The sequence below is a fragment of the Anastrepha obliqua genome, chromosome 4 (genome assembly GCF_027943255.1).
Source record: "Anastrepha obliqua isolate idAnaObli1 chromosome 4, idAnaObli1_1.0, whole genome shotgun sequence".
Taxonomy (NCBI): Eukaryota; Metazoa; Arthropoda; class Insecta; order Diptera; family Tephritidae; genus Anastrepha; species Anastrepha obliqua.
Window position 1 is genome coordinate 122,614,844 of NC_072895.1, and position 19,081 is coordinate 122,633,924.

Below are 19,081 nucleotides of genomic sequence, written 5' to 3' on the forward strand. Positions count from 1 at the left end.
TGATAATATATTTCCTACAAGTTAATGCTGATTAATTTGACATTTTATTAGAGGGGGTCTACCGAAATCTAAGAAAATATTAAATAAAAATGAATTTGGGCATTTCTGCATATGTCAAGGTTAAAAATTTATTAAAAATGTCTCAAACCGGAAAGCATATACGCCATAAAGTATTATAGTAAATTATTAAATTGTCAGCAGCAATAAAAGTGTCAGCCCAATGTGTGTGCCAAAATACATTACTCGTGTGCGCATTTTAAAAATTGTATTTTCTACATTCGTGCATACACACAGATATTACCTCACTTATTATATACAACATGTGCTAAATTAAATGAGCTAAAATCAGAAAAAAATTTAACAAATCTATATATTGCACAATTTTCTTAGTAATGCAACGTGATAACCCCGCAAATGTCAAAAAAGAGTAAATTTCGTTGTAAACATAAAATTAATATTCATCAGTGTTCGCAGCGAGGATGTTGCCCATTTCGGTTGCGGCTATGTACTCTTAGTTTTATTCATTTTTTTCGTTTTTGTCAATTGTAATAATTGTCGCTACACATTGAATTTTTTTTTTTTTGGCGCGTGCATGCGTGTAAAATATTTTAATGCGCGCATGCGTAAATCCCACCCTTTTATTGTCTGTTGACATCAGCAACATTGCAGAGAACATTACACATAGCACCTTAGCACAGTTTAGTGCATTTGTTTAGGACGTGCCTAAAATTTTAATAAACACTTTTTGCAAACTTGATTACTTGTATGCTTTTGCACTGAATATTTTGCACATTGCATTTCATATTGAATTTTTGGGTATAAAAATGTGTTTTGTTTTGTTGAACGGAATCAGTTGTCGGAATTAATCGTCAAGCTGTGGTTCAGAAATTATCGAAAAATGTGGTACTTAAAGGTTAGTGAAATGCAAAGAAATCGATGAATATAAAAAAAATATTCAAAAATAAAAATGTGTGCTTAACGAATTTCTAAGTGAACATTGTTGAGTATGAAAACAGAAATTTAAAAATACTTCAAAAGCTGAAAAATAACACCTTTCAAGTTTAAAATATGCAGATATTTCAAAATTTGTTAAAAAACTAATTAGTCCACAAATATAGTAATAAAATACATTTCAAAATAAAAAACGTGCTGAACATTTTCGAAAATGTACGAGAAATCTTTTTGATTTATAAGAGCTTACTTTAATACATATATATGTATAATAAAACTAAACCATACATATATGATAACACGCCGATTTTTATCGATCCAAATTAAGTAAACACAAAAACTTTAAGCCAGTCTAATCCAATTTTTCTACAGATCTGTTTAATTGTCTCGCTCTACATTAACTCCGCTACATGCGAAGCACCCTATGCCGCCGCAGGATGGCGTCCACAACACCCTTTCAATCTGCCCAACGACTATCTGCCGCCATCACGTGACGTAGGAAAGGAGCGCCAGAAACAACACCAACGCACATTTGCTGTGGAGATCAATAAAGAACGTGTGGACTACGCCGGTCAAATTCAAAATAATATTTTCAATTCAGCCAACAGACAACCGGCAAGTACTTATTTGTCACCGCGAAAGCAAAGCACTGACGTTTTGAAAGTTCAACGGCCACCTTATCAAAAACCAGCCCCACAATTTATACTGCAATCATCTGGCCCTCGACCACAACAGTCAAAAGAAGCGCAAGTTTTCCAAATATCAGGAACACAAGAGCAACAGCAACGCAGAGAACGTCTTCCTTTGCGCCTCAATCAACAACGGCAATTTTTCCCTCTCGTAGAACAACAGCAGTCTGAATTTTCCAAGCCAGCACAAACATATGGGCCACCAAGTGGTGCACAAGAGCAGAAATTCACCATCAACTATCCCGATTCCCGTGACTTGGAGCCTCAACAGGCAGACAGTGACGTGGAAGAAGGTGCACGTATAGCCGTCGAAGCTCTCAATTTAGCTGCAGAAGCTTACAACCGGCAACAGGAGGGAGAAATAGTGAGAAGTGATGATGATGCATCAGAAGCTGATGTTCAGGAAGTTGATGCCGACAGTGCAAAACCGTCAAGTGGCGGATATCCTGCATCACGCGCAACTCGTGGCCAATACTATGTTCTAGGGCCCGACAATCGCCTGCAGTTGGTGCGTTTTACTACCACGCAGAGTGAGGCGGAAGCGCGAGGTAATGGTGGTTTCACAGCACAATTACGCTACACGCCAGTGGGCGAAATAAACGACCCAGTTTTTAAATATAATAGTCGCGGGCAGGTGGTGAGAGTTTTTAAGAAATAAAATTTAAATCGTTTAAAAACAGCATCAATATTAAATTACTAATTAGAAACTTATGTACACACGCGCCAACTTAGTAAGAATATTTTACTTTTTAAGATTGTTTTTTAAGTTCCGAAACAAGTTTAAGAATCATGTACATACATACATATTTTTGCAAATAACCGGATACATTATTTGCTTAATTTTGGGATCTAATCTTTGAGATCTAATCTATTATTTATATCAATATTTGTGGCTTAATTTGTTTATAAATTAAAAAATAAAAGTAACAAAGTTCACTCCGATATCTCGACGTTCTCAACAATTACATTTAGACGCGCTCACGGTGGACATTTGAATGATGGCACTTTCCATAATTTCGTATTTTTAATAAATAGAGTAACCTAAGGAATCTAAATTTTACATGTTTTATTTTCAAAGAACTTTTTTGCGCTTCCTCTGAAAACCCCTTTACAAAACTATTTTCTAATTTGAGGGTAACAGCACCAAACCACCAACCAAAAAAATTCTGAAAAGATCTTTGGGACAAACCCAGACCTCACCTGATAAAATTCTATGTGCAATCAAAATTTTTGATAAATCACTCCAATCCTGAAAACCCGTTTATGATAACAGTCGACGTAACTTGTCGATAGAGAATGTAATGACTATTACAAATTATTGCGTTAACAAAATAAATAAATGAAATGTCACGCAAAAGTTTGTCAAAGAAGTTACTGGTTCGGTTTCCACCTCCTACCAACAAAAGTCTTTTATTGTACCTTTATTGGTGCTCTCTCTAATTTGTGAAATACCGTTACAAAGTTCTGTTTATAAAAAATTTAACTATTTATTTCACTTAAAAACACAATTTTATCATTTATTACCTCATCTTTTTGATTTTGCTGCCAGGTTTAAAAGCTCGTAGTTTGACAAACAATTGTGATAACCAAAGTCATATAGAAATAAAATATAACTGAGTATTTTCAACTTAATTGTTAGATTTTAACAATTTCTGCAACTTTCAGTACGTTTCACAAAAGCTTTGACAACCTATATCTTAAAAACTATAAATTTCCCACAAAAAAGATATTTTTCCCATTCTCAGAAGACCTTTCTTAATCCATATACGAATTTTTGATATTACCTTTGCCATATAGTTGCAAGCCCAATGAATTGTTTTGGCATAGTCCTCCAAGCTTCTAATTAGGAATTTATCCAGTTTCACAAGTCGTTCCTTGAGTGCATGATCTAAATCAAAATTAGTTTAAATAAAATTAAACTCTTTAAATAAAAAGGGCTTACTCTCTTTGCGTAGAAGCGTTAATCGAAAGATGTTCCGTCTCGAGTGCATACAATACAAAATATCGATAAGCATCGGAAGAGCATCACTAGATTACTTCGGCCCCTTTCTATCTGGCCCGATCTCAAAATCTGTTGCCGAAAAGTGATACACGTAAACTTGTTCACCTGGTTTCAATGAAGTGTCACACGATTCTACCCAAAATTTCTTTTCATTTTGTCTTTTGGGACATAAACAAACTTAACGCCCTCGTTACAAAAAAGTATTAATAAACAAAAATTGTTGGAAAAACATTAGCTATGCTCGTTAAGGTTTGAGTTTAAACGGATAAAGATATGAAATTACAAAAAAATCATTTTCACATCGAAATCCCGAAATCCACTGCTTTTCTTATATTCCTGTGCCTTTTATTTTCTTCGTTTTCGTCCCACATGACGTTCGCAAATGCAGCACTGTTTTTCATTGCTTGATTGTGCATTGCACGATATTTTACAATCGAAGTTTTTTATAAATTAAACATTAATAAAACTATTTATTTTAAATAAAAATATCAATAAAAGAATGTGTAACTAATACTAACCAAAATCAAACAAAATAAAAGTTGAAATTTGTAAGTTTAAACTGAACAAAAGCCTGCAAAGTAGAGGCACGTTGGAAATATTTTCAGTATTTTTTACTTGGTTTGTAAGCCAGTTTGTATGAATGTGGTGTAGGGAATGTGATGCGGGAGCGGCAAAGTATAAAGAAGAATAAATAAACAAAAAAAATAAAAGCCGTCCAAAAAGCATATACAAGTAACAAAATATGTCAGCGATTGAAGTCTGCCGCGCCAGCATTCTATTTGTTGTTTTGTACGTGAGCAAGATTATGTGCGAAAGGGAATGGCTCAATATAAATATTTACATTTGCTTTCGCGATCTGTTGATATTTGCGAGCCTCTATTGATATAAAAAAACAAGCGTGTTATGTGGTTGCGGGCTGGACGAAGAAAATTGTGTTGCGAAATAAAAGTAGAAGGGATAAAAATTCAATAATTCAAAAACTCGTCCAAGACTCATGCTGGCTGAATGTGTTCGAATATAAACCTTAATTTCATTGACTGATAAAAAGGAACTGTTGGACGGCTAAATTTAAGATATTTCCGCAGTTCGCTTGTTAACTCATTTCTCCAAAAAAACATTTTACAACAGCGAGCAATTAAATTTAACGAACATGTAAAACGTGTTTCTTTCATTTCATTAAAATGCATTTGTTTAAAAATACACCCGTTTTCTGCTTTCAGAAAATCATTACATCCGCGAGTAAGCATCGAATAAACTTTCAGAACGTATCAATAACAGGCTATGAACAAACTTGCCAAGAAAGCTTATCAAATAGTAAATAGCAGCCTCGAAGCAGAAGTCAACACTGCATAGCAATATGGATCGGATATTTATTCTCTTTTTGCTCTTTAGCTGCGACGCCGTTGTGCTCGATAAGTTCAACGAGAATGAAACAGCAATTAATAGCCACACCAACACCAATGTTCCTGTATTATTAAGTAATATTAGTCTTCATACAAACTTAAATGTAACCACACAATTGCCGACGGTAGCAAAGGACTTTGTCACTGTCAATGTAAATACGCTTCCATTGTCGGTGTCAGCAGCAGGAGCTGGTGTCTCTGTTGCGCCACAAAAAGTGCCTTTGAGACGCAATGCAAGTGAATCGAGTATTGTTGGCGCTATGGGAGTTACCTCCCCTTTCGCTCAGACTTCGGCCAGCGTGTTTTTTGCAAATTACTATAACCAGCAAAATGTGCTGGAACTTGTACGCAATATCGACACACGACTGCGAATCATACGTAATGTTGAAATGCGAGTTGCAACCATACAGGTGAGTTCAAACGCATGATATCATAAAAATTAACTAATTCCTGTTTTTCTAGGAATTATTTGACTCCATGCATTTCAGCGGCAATGGTGCTGCCGTCAGCATAAACATATTTAAAAATAATAGTGAGACACAACACAATTCTGCGTCGGCAACTCTTCAGCGTGACCTGCAATTATTCAGCAAACGACTTGCAAAGAAACTGCAAAAAGCAACGCATATAGTGCTAGAGTTGCGTGACTTCTTTCGTTTCAACATCACAAAAGTACTGCTGCAACAGCATCTACAAGCCACTGAATACGGTGATATAAGCGAAGATAAGGATTCGGAAGAAGAAGAAAGCGACGCCGACGAAGAAGAAGGCGTAAGTGATGACGACAGCGAAGAGGATGAATTCGACATTGAAATCGACGATTTGGATGGCTTAGTTGCTACAGGTCATGGAGTGCGTAATCTGCATATGTATTTGCACACCTGCATTCAAGGCTTCCAACCAATTACAAGCGAAAGTAAAGGATTTATGACCACTGAATCAAATTACAACAAAAAACAAATACAAATATTAAACTACCTTAAGACTGATTCAACATTAACACAGACCCATAAATCACAATTCTACCGCCAGTTCGACATGAGCAACTATTTCATGGATGAAGGTTCCTTTGAGGCACGCGCCAACGCGTACATACTCGAGAAACTACAAACGCTCAAGAATGCACTAATGAAAAGTGATTTTTCAATTGAGCATCCTAAAATGTCGTCGAATGTACGAAGCACGGCCTCAACAATTACAACTACGACTAATACGAAACTAAAATTCCTAGGAAATCACTTTAAACACATTTTTTTTCTATCGCGTAGTGATCATGCTGATGATTTGCGCACACATTATTATACGGAGAATTACTTCCAGCAATTATATGTATCATCTATAAAAAATAAATACGTTTTTCTCTTGCTGGATGTTGGCTCGGCAATGAATATGGAATTATTGGAACTAACAAAGGCATTAGGTAAACGTTTATGGCCAACATTTATTACTTAATAACTATAACTTATTTTAAATCATTTACTATTTAATTTTCAGTAACCAATATTCTGCAACTGCTATCGCCCACCGATTTAATTTCTATCGCAACTGTTACGGATGAAGCACACATAATGCAGTTCGAACCCTACCCTAACGACATGTCAACTAGCGTATTTTACGCGACACGTGCACGCAAAGAGGAGATTCTTAACCATATACACTCACTTGTAGTGACGAAGGGCCAAACGAATCACTCTCTGGGCTTCGAGTATGCCTTTAAACTGATTCATCAACTACAGAACAGCAGCATAATCACTGAACAAAACCCCATACAATTCGTTTATGCCACCCGGGGACTACTCACAAATCTCTCCGATACAATGCATGTACTCCAGGTGATTGCCAACGGTCAGCGTCAATTGATAGATCCAATTGTGATACACACTTGCGCTGTGGTCACCGATGAAAAGCGTATCATGTATGAGAAGCAGTTTCTTACCGATATTGCCATACAAAACTACACAAAGTACAAAATACCAGTAAACGAATGGTGTGAAAATGATACGGACCAACAGCAATTAGCGGGAAAATTTTTCGTACTCACTAAGGCGCAAATGGATGATCTGATGCGGCTAAGCGTTGCCCTTTTTCAGCACACATTTAGGGAACGATATTTGAGCGAGAGTCTGGAAGTGCAACTACCGGTGGTGGAACCAAATAGCCAAGGTAAGTAAAGTAGATGTGTGAACAGGAATCAGTAATGGAAATTCAATCGACTTGCAGACGCTATTATATCGGTAACGCATGCCGTGCCTCCTTTTGGTGTGGTGGGTGTGAATCTTTACCTAGCCGATTTGATCGAAGATGTCATCAGTTATGGACAACCAGCACAAAATGCCAACAAAAACGAATTCAACTATGCTTTTCTTATTGATCGGAACGGTATAACCATCGCTCATCCGGCTTTTCCACGCCCTATGGCCCAGCAACAGACACCGTTTCCTGTAGACATTGGCTTTTTGGAAAACTCAACTGATTTTGCTTATACAAGAAGACTTATTTTGCATGATGAAATGGGGAATATAACAACGAGCGTTTATCTCACCAGAGATCGTAAGATCGAGGTTGGGAATGAAAAACATTCAAAAATTCAAACTCCATATAAATTATTTCTTTTATTTCAACTCTTCTACTAGGCTTTCGAACGTATATATCAATGGCAGTCCATACTGGGTATATACATACTATGCCTTGTGTCCACTTATAAACCAGAAATATCCTCCAGCAACTCGACAACGCCAGCGAGCACTGATAATGCTATAAGATCAGCAACTCTACAGGCGCCTCCAAGCCTACCACTCTCTTTACAGCGTTTCAGTGTGCCCAAGGACAACGTGCCACGCTTCCACCACAATGATTACGAATATTTGTCCAGTATGGAGTTACTGTATCACCGGTTGGATTTGGTACCGCCACCAAATGGGCAGACGTGTCGCTACTTTCGACAAGTAGCTACCACTGGTATGTTTTTTCTTTTTTACTTGGGTATTAAATATACTGAATTTAATGACTTTACAGACGCACCTACTCTATTTCTGAGCGCTTCAGCTTTCATGTCGCCGTTCACCTTCTTGCACAATAATCGCGTGAATTCACCGCGAGCCCAAATACGAACAGTAGAGAGTATAATGGCTTACTTAAAGGACACTACCGGTCTCCTAGCCAATCCAGGCCTTCGTCCACAAATTCGACACGAGGTGAATGCACTCTATAGCGCCATGCAACACTTGAAGAAACGTCATCAAGACGCACGTGGCACACTGAAAAACTACATAATACGCCGTTATATCGCTACAGTAAATGGTGTGCTACAAGTTTTCCCCGGTTGTTTGCTTAGCACCAATTACGATCCCACTCGACGGCCGTGGTTCCGAAGGGCTTTACAGCAGCCTGGTAAAATTATTACAACCGAACCTTATTTAGATGCTGGCGGCGCAGGTTACATCATCACCATTGCGCACACAATTTTCGAGGGCAAATCCAATGCTTTACACTCCGTCGAACGCGACCAACCGGTTGCAATCGTTGCGCTAGACCTACCATATGCTTACTACTACAAAATGATACTTGATTCAACTCCCCTTTGCCATATGAAACATATCAAATGTTTGCTCTTCGAAAACGAAGGTTATCTTATAGCGCATCCTAGTATGCTGGAGCCAAGCTCACCAGCGCGCAATCAACGCCGACCCCATGAACATCTCACGCACAAAGAGTCGTATCTAGCGAATGATATCCTCAATCACAAATCGCTGATGCGTAAATTGGCTTGTGCCAACTACCAGAACCGTACGCTCCAACGCTACTATGTTTTCAACACTTCGCTGGGCGATATCCTCACGAATGTCGTGCATGGCGAGCGCACAAAATATGCAATCGCGCTGGTATATGGCAGCAATATTTTTGCTGCAGTACTCAATTCGACCTGCGATGGTGGTGCCTTCTGTCCCTGTAGTACTATCGATCGCGTGTGCTTGAATTGTAATCGTATGGATCAGATGGATTGCGAATGTCCTTGCGAGTGCCCCATGGAAATGGAAGTATTTAATGGAGTAGTTGGTGCTAGCCACCCAGACTCCTCAGAATCAAATGCGGAGCGTTTTGTGAACTATACCCAACAGTTTTCATACTGCGAACCGCCAAGCGAACATTTCATTGCGCTGCCACCGGTCAGCGCGGATCATCAGCTACTACACTCGTGTGTCAACATCAACTGTGATGTATACGGGACGCAGAATGAATGTCTGGCAGTGATGGGTTGTGAATGGTGTCAGCAAGACGTGGACGGAAATAGCTTTACAACGTCTTTTTGCGCGGCGCAGGCGTCTTGCTTTAATGGTGAGTTGGAATTGCGCTATACTCACTCATCTATTATACATATAAAACCAAATTTCTTATTCTTATTTCTTTCCTGCTTAGGAGTGCTTTCCTCGCTAACACCTTACGGTGATTTAGACGACGTGGATATAATCGCCGCACATACTTATAATCCCGGTCAGAAACCGAACACATACTCGGCCTTCGGTCCTGTCGGAGGCGCTATTATTGTCTTGGGCATCGTTATTGGCTTTGCCATTTATTGTTATCGACACAATATGGACACGCAATCACAAGAGCAGTTCTATATGGACTCCATGCAAGAAGAGAATTATGGGCTTCCATTGTCCCGCTTCAATTTTGATGATTGCCAAGCGCACGACGATCCACCCGGTGGCAATGGTGGTTACGATCACCCATCGGCACAGCGCAACCTCATGCATCCCGCCGACATTTCACCTTATCACATGTCCACTGGCAGCAGCTATCGACGACCGCCAAATGGCGAATCGGATCATGGTTACTCCACAATGACACCACACGAGGACTCCTCCGATCATCAGTGTTTCGCATTGGCGGAGCCATTATTATTGCACGATAAACGCAACAGCAAATCAGATACAATGTCCATATCAACATCAATATCGAGTCCAACAAATCGGCATCATCAACCACACTATCCAAACCCCTACCTCAACCATCCCATGCCGACGCCCGCGCAAGCAAAAGATGTGGTAGCAACGCGTTATCAAATAAACTCTCCGAAAAAATTTCAACAGGTTGTAACGCCTGTACGTCACATAGGCGATAGTGGGCCTGCCTATGGGCAGACGACATTGCCACTCACTGATTCGGCGGAGGAGTACGTGGCTGCGCCGCGGTACATATTAGCGCCGGTGACGGTGCATCGACATATGGAGCCGACCGAAACGTAGTTTTATTGGCCTGTTTGAGGAGAGTTTGACACATATTAATTTCATAGGTTAGGATAGAAGTTAAAAGTATTAATACAAGGTATTGTTTGTTTAACATGCATTAAGGTTTTATTAGTATTTAGATGAGAAAATTGAAAAAAAAAAATTGTTTTATGCATTTTTAGAGCAAAACAGTACTTCCAAGAGCCTGTGTGTTAAACAAACATCATTTCGTATGTATTTATTTTAATGCATCTGCTTGTTTGCCAATTTATTGCTAAGTTCTAAACATAGCATACGTCTAGTGTAACTACATACTGCTGCTTTCTGCAGCATTTTTATTTTCAAATAATGTTAAGTTTTAACTTCGTACTGTAGTATTAAAAGTTGTATATACGTGCTACCATATTTTATATAAATGATGCATTTGACTCCAAGCTGTTACAAGTTACCTACAAAACACATCTCGAAACTCTTACTTACCTGGGAAAACCATAAAAACTACATACATTTAATTGTAATTTCGAATGTAATTATGTGAAAGTGAAATTATTGAAAACTGCGCGCACAGCTGAAGTCGCAAGTCTCGTTATCATTGTTCACAATTAATTTATCAATTGCACGTTGCATGCCATCTACTGCTCGACGGCCTGCCTGCTTGTTAGCGTAATCGATGTTTTCCACTACTTTTAAGCACACAAATACGCATTTATAAAATAAAATAAAAAAACATGTCTTTGGCCTATCTTATATGTGACTACTTTGGCTTTGTACAGTTTGTTAAAATAAAATGTTAATAAAAAATATAAGTACTACGTGAAACCATCCATTAGATATACGAAATTCGCGGGCATTATTATTAAAAAACATTAAATAACTTTTACATATTGTAAATGCTAACGAAACTGAGTGACTTGAACCATTATTTGCCGCATGTGAACTGCAAACTATACACATACTTACTTGTGGTAGTTACTACTACTTTCATCTGTATTCCAAACTAAATGCATAAGTGGCGGTTGTCGCTTTTGCAACTATTGTTTGTTTATTGTAACTTGTTATTTCATATTTTTGCATAAGGCAAAACATACTAAGCATTTATATACAATCATGTATAGTATGTATGTCTAAAATATATAAAATAAATATATGTACTTATTATAAAAAAACATAAATTTAGCAATACATACAAGAAGTATACATACACACACACAAACGTTGTTTACCTAAGTAATTATTTTAAAAAGAAACTAACTGTTTACTCAAAATAAATGAATACGTATAAGCACTTAATTATTTACATAAAATTATAGATGCCAAGATACTGAACATTTTTTAAGAATAAAACAATTTTTCAGCATCCAAACTGCATTCAAAATATGCTGTGTTGTGTTTATTTCGACTGTCAAGACTTGCAGAAGCAAATGTGAAAAATTTTATAAAAACAAAAATTATGCGTTGAATGCGTTGAAGGTTGATGAAAATTCTCCAGAAACTGGTCATTCGAAGATAGAAAAAGGACTGGCAGCTCAAAAACTGTACGTTCTGTTGAGAATATTGCTGCTGTAGCGTAAAGTCCTGCTGAACAATCTTCAACATCGATATCTCAGCGATTCAAACAATTCATGAATCGACTGTTGTTTGGCGGATTTTACCAGTAGATGTGCTCATGATGGAAATTTAAATGATATCATTCTGCGCATATAATTGTTAAGAGACGTAGTTTGAACAAAAATAGTGAGACCTGAAACAATTTATATTTTTACATGTTTCGTTTTAAAGCAACATCTAGGCGCCTCTTTTGAAAGACCCATAATATTCCACCTAGGACTTACGTTTCAGCAGCATTACCTAAAAATATATGCAACCATCCATCGCAAATGATGAGCCTGAGTTGCTTTGTGAGAGTCGCTTGATGCTAGCGCAAATACGTCTAGATCCTAAGGCAGCTTAAACATCAAATAATAGACATCACTATAATAAAGGGTTTTTCAATAACAGGTGTTATCTATCGCCATCGAGAGATGATTAAACGATTTTTTATGGCCGGAATTGGATGGTATTGATATGGACAACGTTTATTTTCAAGAAGAAGCGCGACGTGCCACACAAGCAACGAGACCATTGATCTTTTACGGAAAAAGTTTCCGGGCCGTGTTATCTCTCGAAGAGGTGATCACAATTGGCCACCGAGACCTTGTGATTTAACACCTCATTACTTTTTTCTTTGGAGCCACGTGAAAGAGAAGGTCTACGCCAACAGCCCAGTGTCAATTCAAGATCTCAAAGATGGAATTCTTGAGGCTATCGAGGACAGAGGGCAGCCACTTTCAAATTCGGTTATGGAAAATTTCATAAAAACGATATTGTCCTGTAAGCGTGGTCACCATGAGGCCATTTGCCTGATGTTATTTTCCACTATTAACGGCATACCTTCCTCTTTATAATGAAATAAACATCCGATCATTTATATTAAGAAAGAGCATTTTTATCAAAATAACACCTCTGATTGGAGGAAACCCCTTTAAATAATATGTAAAGGAGCCCTGTGCAAGACTAACTAACTTTTCACATTCCTTTTAAACCATCTAACCTCACCCCCTTTGGTTTAAATTGTTTGAAATGGCGCATCTCTAGTCAGCCAGGGGTTAGGAATGCTGCTACAACAATGTAAAAAATTTGTTAAAAACTATGAACGTTTTCTCTTTTGCCATTGAACATTCTCCGTGAGATATCAACCAGCGACAGCTTTTCCAACAGTTTTGCCAAATATTACGAAAAGCTCGGACTTGTGTTTAATTTAAATTTATTGACACAAAAGCACTTGTGAATTGTAATTTTTCTTTGAGACCCCTGCAAATCACATTACAAAAAATATTTAATTTCAGGCTTTGACTGCCACTGATACAAAAGACTTAAGTCACGAACTGGTTCGAGTTAATTGAGCTATGCAGATTTTTGCTAATTACAGCAATATAAAAATAATATTTAATTTACTTTTTATTTACCACAACAACAAACGCTGTAATTGCAACAACTCGCAAACTGTCAATAAGCTGAAGATAACAAATCAAAGTGCTGTAAAGTAGCGCGTCAATGAGGACAATTTACTTGAGCGGGCAACGCAATGCCTCAATGATGAGTAAATAAAAGCAGCAAAGTGGAGTACGACCAACATTTAAGCGGAGTTGCTGCTATGAGTATGTTAGATGTGTAGTTAGACGACGATTAACGCACATGAAATATTCACACATACCTAGAAATATTAAGCCAATAGGCTGTGGTATAGTGAGGCCGACACAATTGCACGCAGGCAAAGTTGCGAGTCCGACGGGTGGAGCAAGCAAGTTCAAAGAACACGTTTCGTTGTTTTCGTTGTCGACTGCAGCGGTGGCGGCATGGAAAAGACGCGAAACACTCTCACCGCCACTTTCATTTCGTAGCTCGATTAACTATTTACTAGACACTGCTGTGACTTGTGTCAATATTGTTATTGTTGTTATAAATGTGACTAGACGCATGCTCAAATGCAGCATGGCTTTGTGTACACACATATGTACATGTGTTTGTATATGTTTGGTATGTAAGTTAGTATCACTCCAGCTGCTATATCCGTGCCGATAATAATGCACCGCTGCTGGAGGCTGCTGCTGTTGCTGCTGCCGATGAAATTATTTAGCCACTGCTGCCGTGTATCGCAGTACAATAACAAAGTAATCTGCGCGCATTTTGTTTTCAACGCTGCTGAAGTGCAGACGCGCAAATTTTTAATTATCAAGAAAGTTAAAAACTTGTGTTTTTTTGTTTTAATTTTTTTATATTGACTTCTTTCGTTTGCATCCAAGGCTATCAGCGCTATGGAATGCAAAAGAGTGGGACTGCAGGTAGCAGTGAGAACGCTTGAAATAAATATTTACGGTTTATGCCAAATTGTGAAAAGTACACATACAACAATATTGAACACAGATATTTATAGCTGTTTTGTTCCGCTGCAGCAGTTGATGCGCTTGACAGTATTTTTATTGGTACTAAATATTTGCTGCACGAATTCTATACCACGGCTGGCGCAAGCAGCACCTAGTCTCGCCTTGCACAATTCAAATTTGACCACAACCGAAATGCATAGTACCGCTCCCGCTTGGCCAGCCAGTCTGCAACATATTGATATTTGGAATGCGGCAGAGCAATCGAATAGGGTGGTGAGTGGGCAAGACTCCGCGGAAGAGTCGGAGGTGCTGCTGCTACAGGCGCACGACGCCTTGCAATATGTTGGCACAAACTTCGATGCTTCTTTGTTAAATATTGCTGCCACTGGCGTTGGTGATGCTGAAACTGATGTGCCGCTTGAAGGAGCTACCGCGGCCAATCGTACGCAAATGCAGCAGAAGCTGGGCGGCCAGCAAAAGCGTGGTAAGCAGTTGGTGGCAATACATACATTTCAACATTTAAAAAAAAATAAATACAATTTTTATCCTATTTGCAGGAGCCTCCATGAATACCATTGAAAAACACTTGGGAAACCATACGATATTTGCACTGCCAAACAATCGTCAAAATCGCGGTGAGTGACCCGTGCGTATGAGTAATTTTTTTTTTTTTTTGCATACACTTTCTCCGTCAATAAAAAACAAAAACACAAATTTACATGTTTTTGGATGAGTGTAAAAAAAATTGTTGAGTCATTCGTGAACGTAAAACAAAAAACAAAATACCGATGTGTTAAGCCATAGCGAAGTTTAAGAAGTGAGAAAATAAGTGGCTTGCAAACTCCCCAGAGAATTAGTTTTTGGAAACTATTATAACTCAGCTAAATTTATGTAAAAATGTAACTGAAAGTGCTTATTATTTCTTTCACATAGCAAATGTCTGTAATTTTCAACAGGCTTATCCAAAATTCAACATAAAATTGAGAAAATAAAAGAAAAGCAAGAGGAATGGACTAGTTGGCAATAACGCGAGACAAAAATGTAAATACGAACAGAAAATGTTTCAACACTTCATTCAGCACCCTAAGTATTACTGGAGATATACTAACCCCACTTAATAAATTTTGATATGAAGATCTCAATCAAAACTGGTTTACTCTTTTTCGATACACTGGAAGCGGCTTTCGTAAAAACCATTACCACGGCCAGTTCTGATGCTAAAAAGATATTTATTATACATGGACTTTGATAAATGTATGGACACCTTTCCAACTTTTCCAGAAATACTTTTTTATACTTGATAGAAGACTGTTAGGGACCAATTAAACCAAAGGTTATTCAAATTTATGGGAGTAGATGCAGCAGAATTCCGCCCGCTCATTTCACACGTATTCACCCACTTGTCTAATCAACCGTTATTGAGACGTCCATGAAGTAACATGAGCAGGGATAGTGTTTATTTTTTTCGTATATCAGCAACACAAACGCAATTTTTTCGCAAACAAACCTCTGGCTTGATTCCGGTTGCGTCAGCAAATCAGTTGATTATTTCAAAATCGCTGAGAGCCGGTTAACGGTCTGATGTTGGCCACTCCTATGCATTTTTTTCACCATAAATAAGACTAGGTTCCTTAGATATACATTTAAATCCGAACTGAGATTTGCTTTACTTGTTGCTTTTGTAGTTGACACCTTGCTGACATGTTTCTCAAATTTTCCAGCCTTTTGTCAATCTTCATACGTATATCAGGCACTAGAATGCAATATTCATTAATAGTATCGAAATAATCGAAAAATATGTATGTATGGATGATCCGATTTGCACAGGGTCTTTTGTGTTGTAAAGCTAATCTCTCTTCGAAGGTCGGTTTTGGGGTAAATTGCATAAACTTTCAAAAGAGGAGTGTCTATGTGGCAAAGTGTCACCGATTACAGTACAAGGTTTGTCCTATCGAACTTCAAAATGTTTAATATCACTCTGGATTAATAAAATTGATCAACTATTTTCTATTGCTACGAAAGTTTTGGAAACATAAATAAATTTTTTTCACAAAATTTTTGCTTTTGTGATTGTTTTCTGTGGGCCAACTCCACTAAGCAGCAAAGTAAAGATGAACAATGTATGGCCTCTGATTTTTATCTGTTGACTTTTTATGGCATTGCTCACTACGAGTGCTCCTTCGTATATACTCTGCCTTAACGCAGAGCAGCGTCAGAGTCAGCAAGCAATACACGGCAGACTAGAAGAAGTGGCAGTCGGTCTTTAAACCCACTCACTTAGACCGTTGCCGATGCATTCTGATAGACGGAAGTCTAAGAACTCCAGACAAAAACTTAAATAGCTGCAATAATCTATGTAAACCAAAATTCACACTAAATTAACTTTATCGAAGTACGAAACTCATTATTCTTCTCTTTATTTCTGCATCATTGCATTCATTAGTGATCCACCTTTTCCCTGTACCTGTGGATGGCGAATGCCTTTCCGATGATGGCCGACGCACTGGCAACTGCTTCAATGCTTACGAATGCCGCGCCAAAGGTGGCACCGCGAAAGGCGAGTGTGCCATGGGATTCGGTGTATGCTGTATATGTGAGTAGCAGTGAAGCTCTGACTCGTGAGATATAATTAAAATTTAAAACTTTCAACTTTCTATATTCAAATGCAGTCATCGCCAGCTGCAACACCACCATCAGCAACAACATCACCTACTTGGTGTCACCACAATTCCCCAGTTTCATGCCAAGCAATTACAGTGCGCCTTGCAACTTTAAAATCCAACTGATGGGCAATGAAGTCAGCCAGCTGCGCATAGATTTCTATCACTTTTCAATGGGACAACCGAATCGACGCACTGGCATCTGTGATGGGGATGTGTTCGCTGTGAACGGCGGACCAAGCGGCGAGCTGACACTGTGTGGACAAAATAGCGGTCAGCACGGTACGTAACAAGTGTGAAGAAGTTATGGAAATTGGCATACATTTTAAAAGAAATAGTTTTCCAAATAGAGTTTTCATAGTAATCAAGAAAATTTCTAACACAGTTTATTATGAAGTCGGCGGCGCCGCAGCTCCCCGTCAAACACTCTTTGGCAACCTGCGTCCACTCACCTTCAGTCAGCTCTATCCGAACAGCAGCGGCAACGTAATGCCAGTAATCGAGCTCAGCATGAACTTCACGCAACGATTCCAGCCCATACGCCTCTGGGAGATACGCATTGCGCAAATTCCCTTCAGCCAACGCGCGCCAGTCGGCTGTTTGCAATACCACACCGGCACTGAGGGTATCATACAGGTTTGTTCATTTAGTTTGACTTCAATTTTAAACAAAAACTCACACCTATTTAAAGACTTTCAATTTCGCTGAAAACGGGCGGCATTTAGCCAATCAGAATTATCGCATCTGCATGCGTCAGGAACAAGGCATGTGTTCGATTATGTATCAGCCATGCGATGAGCAATCGTTTCGTATTGGACCAAGCAGTGCCGGTGAGCCTGGCATGTTAAATATGGGCGCGTCTCTATTGATGATGGATCCTATGTTGGCTGGTGCGATGGGCAGCATGATGGGCGGAGGTGGTGGTGCTGGCGCTGGTACTAGCGGTAATCCTATGATGGATGTCATGCCCACAATGCCACCGCCTGTGCTCGCCGATGATCCTAATATGTTGCAGGTGATGGATGCCACAACAACATTGGCAGCAGCGACGGCAAGCACAACAGCACCCGACGCAGCAGCGAGCACCGCTGCCGGCGCAATGGATAGTAGTACATCGGCAGCAGCAGCAGCAGATAGCAGCGCTGCGACCATGCCTACGGAGGCTGTCGGTAGTAGCGCGGCGCCAGCAAGTAGCACAGAGATGTCGTGTAAGTGTAACGCACTGTGAGGAACTAAAACTTTCATAAACGATTTTCTTTTCTTTTTAGCTGCCGCGCCAGCTGCTTCCGCTTCCGAAACTCCCGCTGCGTCGTCAGAAGCACCTGCTAGTAGCAGCGCTACGACGTTGGACACGCGCAGTAGCACTACACCGGCCACACCTTCCTCATCAACACTCAGTGACGAAATCGCCGACGAAGGCTCTGGCGGTGGTGATATTGATTTGGGTGGTGGCGCGCCAACGCGTCGACCCGGCCCAATACGTGGTGGCTTCGATATTCTCAGCTTTCTGCGCAGCGCTTTCGATTTTAATAGTGGGCGACACATCAACGACGAGTTACGCGCTAGTAAAAGAGATAGCGAAAACACGCCGAGAAACGCGCGTCAACTGTACTCGCGTTGTACAGATCGCCTCACCATGCCGTGCATTGTGGAAGACTTCATAGGCATGGGTCCGTTGGGTTCGCCTACGCTGCCGGGATGTGAGCCAGTACACTGCGGCACGCAGTTCTGCTCTAGTGGCGCGTGGCCCTGCCGCATTGAATCTACCGTTACGCCTTTCTATGTTGGCGTGCATTTCGGCAGCGGGGCGGGCAAGGGAAGCGCAGAGGATAACATTGGAGCCTGCCTGCGTTATCAGCAGGTGGAGTGTATGTGAGGCGCGTGAGGTAGAAAGTGTTATGTTTTTTTTTTTGGATCAGTATTTAGCGTATATGTCTGTATGAGAGTGTGCATTGTAATGGAATAAGTAGTTGTATTAAATTTGTTGTGGATAAAATAAAGTTAAAAAAACTATTTCGCTTTATTTTCAAAAATGGTTACCACCAGACACGCCGCAGCCACATGAGCAGCGCGTAGGACCGATTAGTTTGTTTCTTAGAATAAATTAACACAGTAGAGCTGCGCTTCATAATGACTAAGAAGCTTATTTACAAAAAAAAATTAAATTAAAAAATATTAAAATTGATTAAAACTCATAATTTCGTTTTTATAGCTTTTTAAAC

The 19,081-nt window shown here is 39.3% G+C and overlaps 3 protein-coding genes across 4 annotated transcripts; all 3 read left to right on the forward strand.

Annotated features, from left to right (window-relative positions):
- The first annotated feature begins 866 nt into the window (after positions 1-866).
- Positions 867-2,342, forward strand: LOC129245596 (uncharacterized). Its single transcript, XM_054883861.1, has 2 exons — positions 867-913; positions 1,324-2,342. Exons 1-2 carry the CDS (start codon positions 899-901, stop codon positions 2,296-2,298), a joined length of 990 nt encoding a protein of 329 aa, XP_054739836.1. The 5' UTR covers positions 867-898; the 3' UTR covers positions 2,299-2,342.
- A 1,727-nt stretch (positions 2,343-4,069) lies between these two features.
- On the forward strand, positions 4,070-11,651 carry LOC129244445 (VWFA and cache domain-containing protein CG16868). 2 transcript variants are annotated; one of them, XM_054882075.1, is made up of 8 exons: positions 4,070-4,190; positions 4,863-5,455; positions 5,508-6,465; positions 6,540-7,208; positions 7,266-7,606; positions 7,679-8,003; positions 8,061-9,380; positions 9,462-11,651. In XM_054882075.1, the coding sequence occupies exons 2-8, from the start codon at positions 5,000-5,002 to the stop codon at positions 10,292-10,294; spliced, it is 4,902 nt and encodes a 1,633-aa protein (XP_054738050.1). In that variant the 5' UTR covers positions 4,070-4,190; positions 4,863-4,999; the 3' UTR covers positions 10,295-11,651. The 2 variants fall into 2 exon arrangements, with proteins under 2 accessions (XP_054738050.1, XP_054738051.1); XM_054882076.1 differs by lacking the exon at positions 4,070-4,190 and adding an exon at positions 4,424-4,794.
- A 2,479-nt stretch (positions 11,652-14,130) lies between these two features.
- Positions 14,131-18,735, forward strand: LOC129244397 (uncharacterized). The gene is made up of 7 exons (XM_054882019.1): positions 14,131-14,683; positions 14,757-14,834; positions 16,643-16,792; positions 16,869-17,141; positions 17,245-17,495; positions 17,551-18,067; positions 18,128-18,735. The coding sequence occupies exons 1-7, from the start codon at positions 14,131-14,133 to the stop codon at positions 18,733-18,735; spliced, it is 2,430 nt and encodes an 809-aa protein (XP_054737994.1).
- Positions 18,736-19,081: the final 346 nt, after the last annotated feature.